The sequence below is a fragment of the Bufo bufo genome, chromosome 2, assembly GCF_905171765.1.
Source record: "Bufo bufo chromosome 2, aBufBuf1.1, whole genome shotgun sequence".
Lineage (NCBI taxonomy): Eukaryota > Metazoa > Chordata > Amphibia > Anura > Bufonidae > Bufo > Bufo bufo.
In genome coordinates this window covers 254,144,167-254,161,455 of record NC_053390.1, presented here as the reverse complement: position 1 = coordinate 254,161,455, position 17,289 = coordinate 254,144,167, and the positions used below count along the sequence as shown (strand labels likewise).

Sequence of the window (17,289 nt, the reverse complement as noted above, 5' to 3'; positions counted from 1 at the left end):
GCTGTGCTTCAAAAATAAAGGACGGGATACGCACGTAAATGTGGATGAATTACTGATTCAATACTGATGGCAGTCCTGGATGGTATATTATCTGGAATCCATATGAATTCCGGAGGAGGAATACGCACAGATTTCCATACTTTTTTGTGAATGCGGCTTATGGCAGGCCTGGGAGCCTTCAGAAGGCCCTACACTGCCATAAGAATCAAACGACTCCCACATTCTCGGTCACCAGGAGCGTTGCACTCCAGGTAAATAGTCGCTGCAATGCCATGGTCACATGCAAAAAAGCAGGGACCCACCAGCCATCTTTTAAAGACCTGATATCCGCCATCGGGAAGGGGTTAAACGGAGAGCAAACAGTCTCTTTTTTTTTCACTTTTGCATTTTTTTTTTGGTCAATGGCATATTTTTTTTAAATCACAGCATTCTCTGGATATGTGCTCTTTTTTCCCTCTTTGCCATTGAAAAAGGGTGAAATCCGCAGCTAAAACCGCAAACGTATTTGACATGCTGCGGGTTTGGAAATCCGAAATGCAGGACAATTTCCACACAAACAATCTGCAAAGTGTACATAAGATTTGCTGCTACCGTACTACGCCGCGGTTTGTCTGCACGGGAATCCGTGTGGTAAACCGCGTGTGTTCCACAACGTGTGCAGGTGGCCTTAGGGTGTATTTGCACATAGCTGTGGCATAGCAGCATTAAAACCGCTTAATTTGCCACACTTTTTGTATAGCAAATTGCAGTAAAAACTGGATATATTTTTAACCACACCTTAACTGCTACGTGTGAATACACACATAAGAAAATAACCAACGCTCTAAGTTTGAATCAGAAAAACCGTGGGCTTTACGGCTGTAATACAGATGCTACAGCGCAGTTGTGTGGAGCGGGTTTCACACAGTTTTACATGCGGTGTTTGCATTTATTTTTTACTCATTAAAGGGATATTCAAATCACAGAAAGCAGTACATCATCACTTTCAGATCAGTAGGGGGTCCTACTGCTGGGACCACCATCAATCCCAAGAATAATGGGGCCAAGCAAGTGTATACCAAAGAAATGTATACTGCAGACATGCCATATACCAAATGTGCATCCTTTTGGCAGGTTTATGTCTGGATCCTGTGCAACATAGTTGTCATGTTGGTTAGCTTAAAGGCTATGTAGATGAGTATATTTGGGATTTGTGTGATACAGACACTGAATACATATCAGGCTAATGTATGCCACCAATATCGGGTGGGGGTCCCACCTCTGGGACCCGCTCTTATCCCCAGAACGGGGCCCCCAAAATGGAGGAGAGTGCACCACGCATGCACGGCATGACAACCATTCATTACGATGGGAAACGTGCTCAGCCTTTTTCGGAAGTTCCATTGTGGTGAATGTAAGTGCAGCAAACATGCACGGCCACCTCTCCATTTACCGCTATGAGACTGCCGGAAATAGCTGAGCCAGCACTCGGCTATTTTTGAAAAACACCTACACCTGTGAATGGAGGGTGGCCGTGCCTCCGCAGTGCACTCTCCCCCACTTTGGGGGCCCTGTTCTGGAGATAGGAGTGTGTCCCAGAGGTGAGATAACAACTTTAAGTGTCTGCATGCTCCAACATATGCTGTATATTGAAAACGATCCCCTATTCATCAGAAATTGCAGGACATCCTTAACAAATTTGATGCAACTTCTAACAGCGCCCAATTATGCCCCAGTTTTGAAGCATGGTGAAGAATACACTGCAGCATGGCACAAGTAGTTCACCTCCTTTTCACCTCTTTACTGGCCAGAGTATGGTTAGATAACAGAGCAAGCCCGGTGAGATCCATGGTGCTTCATTCACATCTGCATTAGCCGTTCCGCTAGCCTCCATTGTGGACAGAACACTGTAGCATGTAACTCTATTTTGTCAGATAAAATGCTGGGATCCAATGGTTCCGCCGGGCACCGTTTGTGATTGTCATGCAGCTAATCCGGTACTTTCGTTATTTCCATTGTTCTGCTCCTGGAACAGAACAATGGAAATTCTAGTGTAGACGTTAAGGAATCCTTAGGGCTTGTTCACAGGGTGGATTTACTATGCACAGAATCTGCCACCCATTGGAAATCCGTGCTGCCGTTTACACAGCGGTGGATTTTTTTCTACATGGATTTCCAAACTGTGTCAAGAAGCAACATGTCAGTTTCTATTGAATGGTGCTAATCCGTGTTAGGATCTGCTGCATTCAAACTACAGATAGCCAAGGGTCAGTCTCAGATTTCTGCTTTGGAAAATACACATTATGTTTTTTCCAATTGCAGTGTCCCACTACCCTTGTGGGTACTGCAAAGTTGTTGTGTAATGCTTTGTATTTCTTATATATCCTGTTTTTATGCTGCAATGCATCTTTATGTATAATCCCTGCTTACAGGTGTATTTAGATTGCATTACACTGAGCCTACTACTAGGGGGAGATAATACCTCCCATATATATGTAGCTTAGCTCAGGCCTGGTCTAGGAGTGTTCAGTCTAGCAGAAGTGTGCAGTCTGGGTGTGTCAGTCTAGAGTCTAGTTCTGTCCAGTTCAGTCTGGAGTCTTTATCCCTGAGTTGAAGGGCTCCATTCACTCAGTAGGATATTAAATTCTAAAGAAGGAGACCCCCAAAGGGTTACGGCCATCTCCACAAGCGCCTTAGGACCTTTGGATTCAACCAACCTCACTAACCTGCACTGGGATAACCAGGACCGGCCTAGAAGTCCTCTACCAGTAAGGCTACAAACCTATATCATTTAATAGCTAGAGAAACACCCATTACACCTGTCAGCAGTGGACCTGTTGCAGTTTTTCCCCTGTCCATCTTAATGAGTCTGTACTATACTTGGATGTTACTGTTACCAGGAGCAACGTTCAGTAAAAGTTGTCAGTTGAATTACACCATCCTTGTCTCCGTCTTCAGTTCCTCAATTAACACTACAGTAATTGGTTGTACCACCACAAAAGGTACTGGCGTCACGACTACAAGGTACCTTGCCACTGGCACATTAATACAGACCATCAAGGGCACCTCAAACTACCATCTGGCTTGTGTCCCTTACACCAGAGTGTGCCCCAGAGAATTCTTGTGCCGTTCTCCTCTTCACTTATGCAGGCCTGCCCAGGGACGACTTAACCAGAACTGTATTTACCTCGGCCCACCTATTGCTCACAACGTGACCTCACACATAATTCCCCTGTTTGGTCTGGCATGCTGCACGATATATCGAAAAAAAAAAATCTGATCGTGATAGTCGCCAAATGCGATATGGCCGACCCGATAATGCCACGATTATATATGAAGGGGCCCTTATTGATAAAATGGCCAGCCTCTGTACTCACTTTCACGATGAATGCACTGCAGCGAGCGAGCCGGCGCGTGACTGACGTCACTTAATTCAGGAAGCAGGAGCGTGACTAAGTGGGAGGAGCGTGACAGGGACGTCAGTCACGCGCCGGCCGGCCCGCTCGCTACAGTGCATTCATAGTGAAAGTGAGTACAGAGGCTGGCCATTTTATCAATAGGAAAGTTATGTGCGCAGTTTAGGACACATAGGGCCATGAGGGGGACCAGCATAAGATGCTATATGTGTGTCTTATGCTGGCCCCCCTCATGGCCCTATGTGTCATAGCACACATCCCCTATAACAGCGTCATCCACAGGTCCCCCATAAGTGTCCTCCACAGATCCCCCACATAACAGCTTCATCCACAGATCCCCACAACAGCGTCACCCACAGATCCCCCACATAACAGCGTCATCCACAGATCCCCCACATAACAGCGTCATCCACAGATCCCCCACATAACAGCGCCCTCCACAGATCCCTCACATAACAGTACATCATCCACAGATCCCCCATAACTATGTCATACCCAGCCGCGTCAGCGGCTCATATGGGAAAATCCAAGCAAATAGACCTCTAGCACAATTCCCTTAAAATATCGCATCGCATATTGTTATCGCAATTTTTAGGGCCCTAATCGCAATCGCACAAAATTCCCATATCGTGCAGCCCTACTGCACAATGTGCATTTTCCGTCTTGTGAAAGGCAATATAGACACTAGAGGAGCTGTGCATGTATAAATTTGCAGTTTTTGAAGCCAAAGACAGAAATGAATCATCAGTGAAAAGAATGAGGCCTTATGCTCTTTTTGAAACCACTCATGGCTTTGGCTTCAAAATCTGCATAACAAAACCCGACTGTGGACACCCAGCGTTATAACCCAACTGTATAAACTGCAGGGGAAAAAAGTAACTGTTTCGTTACCTTTCATTTCCTGGCACCTTATTAATAAAATGTTCTCATAGAATCCCCTCCACAAAACATATTCATGAATACAGATATCTAGATAGAGCAGATGGAATCCAGATAAACCATACTTTATTCTTTTTATTATACAGCTACTAATTCCTTCCAACATCCAGTATTAGAAAGTGATGAGTGTGATTGCATAACGTTGAAGTCTTCCACTATTACACATTTTCTTAGTTGATAATCATAGATGTTATGTTAGACCCGTAAAACAAGAGGCAGGAATAGGTTCTAGGAAATGGTCCCACTGTGGACTGATGAAGGCATCACAAAAAGGTCATAACTGTTCCATGTTTTCCTATCTGCCAAGGCTCCAGAGGGTGAAAGCGTATTAAAATCCTTTAGAAAAAGAACATTAAGAATTTTAAAATAGTATTATATGTAATCATTATAATAGTATCAGTTCCAGCATCAACACTTATTGCATCATACATAGACTGGCAGATAGTTCTTTGGCTGCCAAGCATTTGCCCTGATGCCCCCATGCACATGCATGCTTGGCTCGTTCTGAAGGCAGTGGCGTATCTTTCCTGAGGACAACAGGGTTGGGCATATGAAAATCCACCAGCCCAGTCACTTACAGCCTGACATCAGGGGAAATCAAGGGCATCCTGATACACATTTCATGGTCTGCAGCTGTATGTATGGCCACCTTTGGGCCAGGGCTGCATGGCGATTTTGGTCAAACACAGCAAGAAGGTGCCAATGTAGCATTGGAACATCACATCTAATGATTGTCAATGTGGTCAACACATAATGCAACCATGGCACAACTCTCCAAAAATCCATACCTACTGATTTTTTTTGTCACAAGTCATATGTATGGCATACTCTCCCCATGCTACTTTTTTTTTTTATCCAGCCAGAGTCAAATCTGACAGACAAGCCTATATTATGAAATCTGACGCATACATGCACGTATACCCCCCCAATTTCCAAACTGGACCCATAATATGGCATTATGCATGAGACGTATGGGGTATAATCTCCCAAGAATATATTCTTGAACATTGATTCATATCCAGCAGTTTTTTTTCTCTCCAGTATGTGCTGTTACCTGTCTTGTGCCAAGTATAGTTCTTGTGTTAGAAACTCAAAAAACTTAGCACTGTGCTCCTTGTTCTGCTCGGCAGTGCCCACAACTCCGATGGAAGAGATTATCAGTTGAGCGCATGGGGCTGATGAGCCCCCTATCACCATTGACAAGCCACTCCTCACAGTTGCATTGACTCGCTGTGGAGACAAATTAAAGCAGGTCATTTCATAGAACACAGCTTTTTTTATGCTACAGTTGTTGTTAAAGGGTCACTGAGCTTTCAAAAAAAAACAAAAAACTTTTGTTATATCCTAGCAACATATCAGAGGTTTTGATTGGTGGGGGTCTAATCCTGAGAACTTCGCCGCACCCTAGGGTGAGCATAGAGAAGAGCTCACATATCATGCTTTCTCTCCTCGCTGCAGGAGATGGAATCAAGGTGGGCTCATAGTCATCGATTAGTGAGGAGAGAGAGTGCACTATGTAAGTGTCTCTCTCCCCCTATTCGTTCTAGCAATCAATGGGGGTCTCAGTGCTTGACCTCCACCGATCAAAACCTTTGATATGTTGCTACGACATATCAAAGTTTTTGGAAAGCTCAGTGATTTTTTACCTTAAAAGCCTCCCTCCAGTTCAAGAGAAAAATTTTTAATTAACTGGGAGTGGGAAGTTATCAGAACACTTACCTGGTACCCTCCTTTTCATCTTTTAGTGCAGATCCTCAAATTTTGGGCCATCCACCCCTTTGCAGACTATGCATCGGTAGCGCAAGGCACTCCTTGAATTGGCCTGCACTGTTGACATGAGCAGTGCTGGCCAATCCAAGAGCAGCAGGAAGTGTCTTGGGCTATAAAATGCATAGTACGCGACAGGTCGTCTGACCAGCAGTGAGGCCATCTTGAATAGCAGACGAGGAGCCTGGGAATTGAGAGAGCACCAGGGAAGTGGTCTGTTTGTTCCCTGTTTATGTGAATTTTTTTTCTTGAACCAATGGGTCACTTTAAAGGGTTTGTCCAGGATATAAAAATAAAATAAATTCAAAAACAGGGAATGTTGTTAGAAATAACTGGTCCCACTGGTCTGGGTGTTACCGCACCCTTCCATTGAAAAGGGTGAAATCCACACAAAAGATCCGCAAATGTAGTTGACATGCTGTAGATTTCTAAATCCGCACGGCAGGTCAATTTGTGCACACATGTTTGATCATTCACATTAATGATACTGTATAACACTGCAGTTTGTCTGCGTAGAAAATCTGTATCTTGTGCAGGTAGCCTTATACAAAAGGTTTTCATGCTCTCCCTTGACAGGAGCCAGTCCTGGCTGTCACACACACACAGACTTGTGTGACTAAGCGGCCATTTATATGGGCCGATACAGTGAGGCATGATCAGTAGCAAATGTTTATAGGAACCCTATTCTCAATAATTGCCTTCTCATTACCTGCATGTAGACTGAGTAATCATCACTGCTGTATAGGGATGAGTAATCACTAATACGATCATTCATCCCTCATACAGTTTGCTTGTCAGCCACATTTCCCTGTTTACACAAGGCAATGTGCTGCCAACATATGATGATACTGTATGCTGCACAAACGACTGAACCAGACAGGAGTCAATTATAGGGAACGAGCATTCGCACAAATGTTCGTTCCTGATAATTGGACTGATTACCTGTGTAAATGGTTCCCAAGGCCACTTTCACACAATTGAGGCTCATGCACACAAACGTATGGGCAGCAAAAGATGCAGACAGCACACCGTGTGCTGTCCACCTCTGTATGTCTGTTCCGTGGCGACCACAAAAATGTAGAACATGTCCTATTCTTGTTCGCATTACAGACAGGACTGTTTTATTATGGCCAGGACATTGTGTTCTGCAATATATGGAATGCACACGGCCGGTATCTGTGTTATGTTGATCCGCAATTTGCGGATGAGCAAAATACACAAAGAAAAATTATAATGGAAATATTTGCAAGTTATGGAACCACTCTTTGCATTGGTTTACCAATGCCAATTATAAAAACAAACCAAATACTGTCATGTTAAGAAGGCCTAAGGGTACAGCCATACATAGCAGGTCCACCATGGGTTTTCTACTAATTTTCTAGTACAGTGGTCCCTCAAGTTACAATATTAATTGGTTCCAGGACGACCATTGTATGTAGAAACCATTCTAAGTTGAGTAATCAGTTCCAAAACCCCAAAACTTCATCCAAAAAATAAAAAAATAAGCAGATAACTAAACCACATACAAGAAGTCCTTGCATACACTACTCACAAAAAGTTAGAAATGTTTGGGTTTCGTGTGTAATTTATGGAAAACGTAAAATGTTCACGCTACAGTGATGTTATATCATGAAAGTAAGGCATTTAAGTAGAAGCATGCAATGGTTATTTCCTCATCTCAAACTATTTATTGAAACAAAAGCCAACAACAGTGGTGGGTATACCCCCACAAAAAATGTCAATGTCTCAATAACTTGAGCATCAATTACAGCTTGACGTCTCATGCAGTTCATAAGTCGACTTATTGTCTGCTGAGGCATGGCATCCCACTCATCTTAAAGAGTGGCCCTCAGACCATTGAGGTTCTGGGGTACACAGTTTTGAGCGTCTACACTGTGACTCAGATGATCCCATAGGGTTTCAATGGGATTCAAGTCTGGAGAAAGTGCAGGCCATTCCATTTGAGGTCCCCCAGTCCCCAGCAGCCGTTCCCTAATGATGCGACCTTGATGAGCTGGCGCATTGTCGTCCATGAAGATTAAATTAGGCCTGTGTTGTTCATGCAGAGGCATAATGACTGGATTAATGTTGTTATTCAAGTAGTATGGGCTTGTCACGGTACCATTCGCAAAGTGTAGGGCAGTTCTGTATTGACTAGACACACCTGCCCACATTGTAACACCACCACAAAATGCTCATCTGGTGACAGTGACTAATGCATAACACTCTCCTTGTCATCACCAACATCGTTGGCGGCCATCATTTCTGCTTAGCGTGAATCGACTTTTATCAGTGAACAGCGCTGAGGCCCACTGGCCCCTCTTCCAGCGAAGATGCTCCGTAGGCCATGCAAGACTGCGCCTGGTGGTATGATCAGGTACCCTTGCAGGTCATCTAGCACACAGACCATGCTGATGTAAATGGTTTTGAATGGTCTGACATGACACTTCGGTGCCTCTCACCTCCCTTAAATGAGCCTGGAGATGTGTGGCATTCATCATCTGGTTTCGCAGGTCATTGTTCACAATGAAGTTGTCATCAGTGTGGGATGAGGCCAAAGGACGTCCACTTCTATGCCTTCCTGTTACTCTTCCAGTCTCTCTGTATCTCTGCTGCAACCTGCTGATGACACTCTGGAAGCTCAGTGGCCACGTCTGTCTGAGAACATCCTGCTTGAAGCCTTGCAATGGCGAGATACTGTTGATCAATATTTAGGAGTTATCTTTGTCTCATGATGTCAAAATATGAACAGCATGATGAGAAGGACAGTTTAAATACCAATTATAATTGAACCAGTACATTTTTTGGGTGATTCACGGATCAAAACACCTGTTGTGAATTTTGCCGTTAAGAGACGTGTTAGAGAACAGCACGTTGTGCAAAAAGTACTGACATTGAACAGTTGGACATGTGCATTCAAAAGTTTAGAGAAGGTCACATTAAGTTGACCTGTGAGGCCCCTTTCACACGGGCGAGATTTCCGCGCGGGTACAATGCGTGAGTTGAACGCATTGCACCCGCACTGAATCCGGACCCATTCACTTATATGGGGCTGTGCACATAAGCAGTGATTTTCACACAGCACTTGTGCGTTGCGTGAAAATCGCAGCAAGCTCTATATTCAGCGTTTTTCACGCAACGCAGGCCCCATAGAAGTGAATGGGGCCACGTGAAAATCGCAAGCAAGTGCGGATGTGGTGCGATTTTCACACATGGTTGCTAGGAGACGATCGGGATGGGGACCCGATCTGTATTATTTTCCCTTATAACATGGTTATAAGGGAAAATAATAGCATTCTGAATACAGAATGCATAGTACAATAGAGATGGAGGGGTTAAAAATTTTAAAAAAATTAACTCACCGAGTCCACTTGATCGCGTAGTTGCGGATCTCTGTCTTCTTCTGTAATGTTGAGCTGCCGGCTAAGGACCTGTGGTGATGTCACATCACATGGTCCCTCACCATGGTGATGAACCATGTGATTGGACCATGTGATGAGCACAGTGACGTCATCAAAGGTCCTATTCCTGTGCACAGCAAAGAAGAAGTCAGAAGAGATGCCGGCTGCGCGATCAAGTGGATTAAGGTGAGTTAAATGATTTTTTATTTTTTTTTAACCCCTCCAGCCCTATTGTACTATGCATTCTGTATTAAGAATGCTATTATTTTCCCTTATAACCATGTTATAAGGGAAAATAATACAATCTACACAACACCGATCCCAAGCCCGAACTTCTGTGAAGAAGTCCGGGTTCGGGTCTGGGTACCAAACATGGCAATTTTTCTCACGCGCGTGCAAAACGCATTACAATGTTTTGCACTCGCGCGGAAAAATCGCGCATTTTCCCGCAACACACCCACATCTTATCCTGGCAAAAAACATGACGCCCGTGTGAAAGAGGCCTAAAGGTTAGAGTGCATTTTAGGTTCACCCTGAAACTTCACCCACAAGCCAAATATTCCTAAGTTTTTGTGAGTAGTGTATAACAGTCAGGAAAAGCTGCTCAATAGTAACTAATACAACTATTTTACTAGAGAAGTGGCCTTGATTGGTTGGATCTGAGTCTGAGGCATTGTATGTTGAGTTTCAATTTACAATGGGTGAGAAAAGACCATTGTATGTTGAAAGTGTATCCCGAGGCCACTGTATCTTGAGGGACTACTGTATTGATGCACAGATTAACATGAGATGAAAGTAGATTGAGATTCCTCAGTGGTTGATGCCTTTTAATGGCTAAATGAAAAAAATGGATGACAAAATTGCAAGCTTTCAAGGCTACTTGGGCCTCTTTATCAGGCATCAAGACAGTGTCTAAAGATTCACATATTTATACACCAAAGTGCATAGGACTAATGAGGTAGATGAGACAAGTGATGGAAAGCAGATCAATGTGAGTGGAGGAGGAAACAAACTGTTGTAATAGTAATTTGTTAGAGCAATTATACATGAGGATTAGGGTACTTTCACACTAGCATTTTTGTTTTCCGGCATTGAGTTCCATCCTAGGGGCTCAATAACGGAAAAAAACTGATCAGATTTATCCTAATGTATTCTGAATGGAGAGCATTCCGTTCAGGATGCATCAGTTCAGTCCCTTTTTACATTTTTTGGCCGGAGAAAATACCGCAGCATGCTGCAGTTTTCTCTCCGGCCAAAAATACTGAACACTTGCCGGAATGCCAGATCCGGCATTAATTTACATTGAAGTGTATTAGGGCCGGATCCGGCATTAAGTGTTCCGGCAAAACGGATCCGGCTTTTCGGTCTGCTCATGCTCAGACTTTAAAAAAAGGCCAAAATTTTTTTTTTTATACCGGATCCGTCATTCCGGATGACACCGGAGAAACGGATCCAGTATTGCAATGCATTTGTCAGACGGATCCGGATCCATCTGACAAATGCCATCAGTTTGCGTCCAGATGGCAGAATCCGGCAGGCAGTTCCGGCGACGGAACTGCCTGCCGGAATCCTCTGCCACAAGTGTGAAAGTACCCTTATAGATAAGTGTGAAAGTTTTATTGTCCTCTAATTGATGTTGTGTCTGTGAATGCTATGAATCCAGGAGATCTGAGAGCCACCTTCTTTAAGACATGTAGACGGATATAAATCCATGAGACACACTTATTCCTGATCTGATTGTGTCAAAGGTTATCATGAACTTGTATTTCCAGATTATCCTGTCCCTCTGTCCCTTTAATATCAATACTTTCATGTCTGTGATGTTGTGGTCATGGCTGCAAAAATGTTTAGGTAGAGACAATTCTTAACATGGGGAGTTATTTGACACCAATGGTCTGTTCTTACTTTTGCAGCACTTCTTTGTTAATATGTATATACAGGGAAAGAGCAGGATCTATGTCTCCTGCAGCCTGTCAGCAGCTTCCCCCCCCTTCTCCTCCAGGCTAGCTGACATCACTGCCAACTGAAGGGGGAGGGCTAATTTAACTCTTAGTATCCCAGGCTCTGTAGTACCTCCCCCGCCCCATTTGGGATGATAACTGAGGGAGTTAAAATCCACACGTCATGTGAAGTTATGTGTGGACATGCAAAAGTGCAGAAAAATGCCACAGTAAGCTAAGGGTACTTTCACACTTGCGAAAAGGGAATCCGGCAGGCAGTTCTGTCGCCGGAACTGCCTGCCGGATCCGTCAAAACGTATGCAAACTGATGGCATTTGTCAGACTGAATAGGATCCTGATCCGTATGACAAATGCATTGAAATGCCGGATCAGTCTCTCCGGTGTCATCCGGAAAAACGGATCCGGCATTTATTTTTATTTTTTCATATTTTATGCGGTCTGAGCATGCGCAGACCGCAATGCAGGATCCGTTTTGCCGGAACACTCGGGGCCGGATCCCATTTCAATGGGAAAAAATGGCGGAATTTTGGACGGAGATAAAACCGCAGCATGCGGATTGCTCTCCATTCAGAATGCATTAGGATAAAACTGATCAGTTCTTTTCCGGTATAGAGCCCCGAGGACGGAACTCAAGAGCCCCGGAAAAGAAAAACGCTAGTGTGAAAGTACCCTAAGTGTGAAAGCAACCTAAAACAAATATGTTGCAACTAAAAAGGTATTTCAACTCGACGATATCAATGTCACCTAAGTCCATGACATTTTTGAGCACCGTCCATTTAATGATAACTTGTTTTGCTGGTTCCTAACTCCATTTCAAGCAACACTGAACTATGTCCCAATTCTTTAATAATTACAGGTATTTGGGTTTTTTTTGTCCCGATTTTCATAGTTGCAGCAAAACAATGTTTTTGTAAAAATTGCTCCATGCCTTTTGCAGGGATTGCATAAATTATAGCAAAAAAGTGACATAAACAACCTAATTTCCTCCTGATAAGACCCCTGTGAAAGTGCATAAATACGAAATGCCACCTAATAACAAGTCTGTTGTCAGCTATAGTTGTAGTTGGATATGTGGGGTGTGCCAGTATTAAAGGGTTGACCAATTTGTAAAAATATCTCCCAATGCCCCATAATATATTTTTTGGGTGTCATCTGTATGTCATATCATACCTTACCCCCATGGTGCAGCTGAAGGTCCCAAGGTCCTCACCTGTGGGCTATAAAAGGTCCTATGATTCTCACCCACTGTGTCCATAGAGGATTAGATGGTGACGGAGACCCACAACACCGCTTTCTGTGCTGTCCCTGGGCCGATCCTCTTTTCTGAATTTGCTGAACAGTAAATGAACATTTCAGTGCAAGCGCAAAAGAGGGTCAGTTGGGGGAAGTACATCACCATCGCCCTGTGTGCACAATGCCCGAGGATTGGCTCCCAGCGGCCTTTTGCTGCACAGTGGGGGTAAGTTATGATTTGACTTAGGCCTTATTGACACGTCCGTTGTTTCTTTCCTGATCTGTTCCGTTTTTTGCTGAACAGATCTGGACCCATTCATTTTCAATGGGTCCTGAAAAAAACCCAGACATTGAGCTGTCCGTTTTTTTTCAGGACCCATTGAAAATGAATGGGTCCAGATCTGGTCCAGATCTGTTCAGCAAAAAACGGAACAGATCAGGAAAGAAACAACGGACGTGTGAATAAGGCCTTAGGGTGGGTTCACATCACGTTTTTCCCCATCCTTTCAACGTATACAAAAAACGTATACGTTAAAGGGATGCCTCAGACTGATGCCATACATAGAGTTCCATTGTAAAAAAAAAAAAAAGTATACTTTATTTTTTACTGGTCTGGGCAGGATACAATAACATGGTGTGCTGCATTTTTGTATCTTTTTTTTTGGTAAAGTTTACGTCAAATGGATGCATAAAACGTGATGTGAATCCACCCTTAAGTCATACATAACAATAGATAATAGTGTGTTTTTTAGAAACTGGCAAACCCCTTTAATAAATCTTGCCAATTTGTACGTTTTTCTTGGAGTGATCCTTTAGAACACCTCCGTTTTAGAAATAAGGTCTAAAGTCCTGTGCGCACAACTTTTGTCTCCGCTCCAAAATCATCTTCTGAGCATAAACCTAACTGACCCCATTATAGTCTATGGCGTCCTTAGGCTCCGTTATGTGCCGAATCCGTCCTTTCCGTCCTCCTGCTCCTATAACGGAACAGGAGAACGGAAAGGCTGAACGCTGATGTGAACTGATTTCACCCATAGCTTTTTAAAAAAAAAGCCATATCTTTTGATAACGTTTTTTTGAGCGAAAGCCAGGATTTGACTCAGCAGGAAGGAGTAGTAGATGTCCTTACTTTATATTTCTCATTCCTTCTGAATCCGCTTCTGGCTTTTGCTCCAAAAATTGCAGCTTTAAAAAATTCTGTGTGAAACCGTCCTAAATTAGTGTTTTTCAGTCCCAAGTACACAACGCCTAGTGAGAAGGGTTCAGTCTGCACTTCCAAGCCTTTTACTCACTTCCTTAGGTTTGCCGAGAATTGACGCAGCAGCTGAAGAAAGCTTTTCAGCAAAGTCTTCTGGTAAATGGGGAAGGTTGGTATCAAAATCCAAGAAAGGCATGATGAGGTTCAGATGCACACAGCAAGATGACCGCAGCTGGTTTTGCATGCAGCAAAGGACAGAGAGGAAGCTCCTGATTGGTTAATTCCTGATACGCCTCTCAGCTACTGCATGCTTCCTCTTAAAGATACAGGCACACATAGAAAAGAAAGCCTGGGCCGTCAGTTTAAACATGCATAGATTATATACCAGTTGACTTGTCTTTCTCTTTTGTTTTTCAAGAGCCGCAAGGATCAATAACCTCCTTTTGGGTAAATGTGGAAAATGATCAAAAAAGGCAAGAAGTTATTTACACATTTACTAATTTTTCACATCTTATTTTAGACATATTAACATAGTTTGTAAGGCTGAAAAAAGACATCTGTCCATCATCCAGTTCAACCTGTTACCCTGCAACTTGATCCAGAGGAAGGAAAAAAAACCCTGTGAGGTAAAAGCCAATTTTCCTCACTTTAGGGGAAAAACTTCCTTCCGGACTCCAATCAGGCAATCAGAATAACTCCCTGGATCAACGACCCCTCTCTAGTAGCTATAGCCTGTAATATTATTACACTCCAGAAATACATCCAGGCCCCTCTTGAATTCCTTTATTGTACTCACCATCACCACCTCCTCAGGCAGAGAGTTCCATAGTCTCACTGCTCTAAGGGCTCATTCAGACGGCTGTATGTTTTGTTCCGAACCCGTTCCGCATTTTTGAGGAATGGGTGCGGACCCATTAATTTCGATAGGACCGCAAAAGATGCGGACAGCATCCATTGTTCCGTTCCGCGGTACCACAAAAAATAGAGAACATGTCCTATAAATGGGTCAAGATTCAGTGCGGGTGCTATGTGTTCACTTCATGCATCGCACCAGTGCAGAAAAGAGGCCTTACAATTTCTCAACCCGGTTCTGGAAATGCATCCGTAAGTTTATTTTTGATAATATCAGAATGATATATTTTTATAAAATAGTTGTTTAAATGTGTGTCCCAAATTTAAAGCAGAAAAGGTAGCGATCCTGCAGAAACCAAGTAAGTATGAGAAGAAGTGTGCTTAAAGAGGACCTTTCACCGATTATTACACTATGAACTAACTATACAGACATGGAGAGCGGCGCCCGGGGATCTCACTGCACTTACTATTATCCCCGGGCGCCGCTCCGTTCTCCCGCTATTCCCTCCGGTATTATCTCCGGGCGCCGCTCTACATGTCTGTATACTTAGTTCATAGTGTAATAATCGGTGAAAGGTCCTCTTTAAACCAAAAAAATTATTTAGCTGTTGTGTAATATGCACTTAGCAGAACATTTGCAGTGTTGCATCCAGATGTCCGCCACAAACCGCTAAGTGACAGTATTTAGTTGGCTTGATGAACTATTATCAGAACACGGTATTTTTGATACAGCGGGCTGATCCCTAGCATGAACAATCCTCAAGTTTGGCCATTGTCAAGTGCCCAACATCGCTTATTTAAAGGGGTTCTGCACTTTAATTTAACTGATGATCTATACTCTGGATAGATCATCAGCTTCTGATCGGCGGGGGTCCGACTCCCGCCGATCAGCTGTTTGAGAAGGTAGCGGCGCTCCAGCAGCGCCGCGGCCTTCTCACTGTTTACCGCGTGGGCTTGATCTGTTCACTTGAATGGAGCTTAGCCACGCCCACGCTAGTTGATACTAGTCGTGACGTCAGTGGGCCGGCGGTAAACAGTGAGAAGGCCGCGGCGCTGCCTTCTCAAACAGCTGATCGCCAGATCAGTGCAGAACCCCTTAAAAAAAAATATTGGAAATGTTTATTCAAAAAATTTAATTGTTTTCAATTCCATAGGACTATATACAGCTTAGGCTACTTTCACACTGCGTTTGGTGCGGATCCGTCTTGTATCTGCACAGACGGATCCGCACCAATAATGCAAACGCTTGTATCCGTTCATAACGGATCCATTTGCATTATTCATAAAAAAAAAGTCTACGTCAAAACGGATCCGTCTTGACTTACATTGACTTATTTGGCTCTGCATAGTCAGACGGTCACCAAAACGCAGCAAGCTGCGTTTTAGTGACCGTCTAAAAAACGCAACGGAAACCAAACGCAGCCAAATTTATGCATTCTAAACGGATCCTTATCCATTCAGAATGCATTGGGGCTTAACTGATCCATTTTGGGCCGCTTGTGAGAGCCCTGAAACGGATCTCACAATCGAACGCAGAAACGCCAGTGTTTTGTGCGGATCCGTCATGGACAGATCCGTTCAGATAATTCAACCGCCTGGATCCGTTCTGAACGGATCCGTTTGTATTATCTATAACAAAGCCATGACGAATCCGTCTTGAACACCATTAAAAGTCAATGGAGAACGGATCAGTTTTCTATTGTGCCAGATTGTGTCAGTGAAAACGGATCCGTCCCTATTGACTTACATTGTGTGTCAGAACGGATCCGTTTGGCTCAGTTTCATCAGACGTTTTGGTGTCCGCCTCCAGAGCGGAATGGAGATGGAACGCAGGCAAACTGATGCATTCTGAGCGGATCCTTTTCCATTCAGAATGCATTAGAATGCAAACTGATCAGATTTGGACCGCTTGTGAGAGCCCTGAACGGATCTAACAAATGGAAAGCCAAAACGCCAGTGTGAAAGTAGACTTACTAGATGAACCAGAGGGATAGAGCTAGAGCCAATGTGTAGCAGAAAATCCACTGGGACAGGAAAGCCTACGGGCAAGAATGTCACCAGGACCATCACCATTGCCAATTTGCCACCACCTATACCTTCAACTCTACCAATACCATCAACACCACCTATTCTAACAACACCTCAAGCAGAGGAACAAGGAGGTACACTTCCTAGCTGGCCACCAAGAAGACATTCCCAGCCTCATCCTGTTTCGGGTCAAACAACTCGAGAGATGATTGATTCGCATATTCTGAAGTATTTGAACCGAAACAGGATTAAGTGCCGGGGGGACAATATGGTGTGTGGGCTGGCATCATTTTTGTAAATATTTCATCCTGATCGCCAAAACTTATGTGCGTCAAGTTTGCACGCAGTTATCAACATTTTTGCATCACCCCTGGCCCTTTGAAAGACATCGCTTTTAAGAGTTTGAGCGACAGCGGCTTAATGAACCACAAACTTCCACTGCACCTTGTTTGGCTGAATCGAGGTATCAGCCACCTACATCTAGGTCGACCGAACTCGAGTTTACAGAGGGCTCC

The 17,289-nt window shown here is 43.8% G+C and overlaps 1 protein-coding gene across 1 annotated transcript; it reads right to left on the bottom strand.

Moving 5' to 3' along the window:
- Nucleotides 1–4,387: 4,387 nt before the first annotated feature.
- Nucleotides 4,388–14,158, bottom strand: DDT (D-dopachrome tautomerase). The gene is made up of 4 exons (XM_040420243.1): nucleotides 13,989–14,158; nucleotides 5,389–5,564; nucleotides 4,517–4,670; nucleotides 4,388–4,483 (listed from the first exon to the last, which is right to left on the bottom strand). The coding sequence occupies exons 1-3, from the start codon at nucleotides 14,136–14,138 to the stop codon at nucleotides 4,598–4,600; spliced, it is 399 nt and encodes a 132-aa protein (XP_040276177.1). The 5' UTR covers nucleotides 14,139–14,158; the 3' UTR covers nucleotides 4,388–4,483; nucleotides 4,517–4,597.
- Nucleotides 14,159–17,289: the final 3,131 nt, after the last annotated feature.

Bases quoted from the DNA above. Each gene is read 5' to 3' on its own strand.
- DDT (XM_040420243.1), bottom strand. From the start codon at position 14,138: ATGCAAAACCAGCTGCGGTCATCTTGCTGTGTGCATCTGAACCTCATC. The intron at 5,565-13,988 runs GTGAGTAAAAGG...TTGTCTCCACAG, and splicing joins TTCTCGGCAAACCTAAGGAA to CGAGTCAATGCAACTGTGAG. The intron at 4,671-5,388 runs GTAACAGCACAT...CTTTTTCTAAAG, and splicing joins CTATACTTGGCACAAGACAG to GATTTTAATACGCTTTCACC.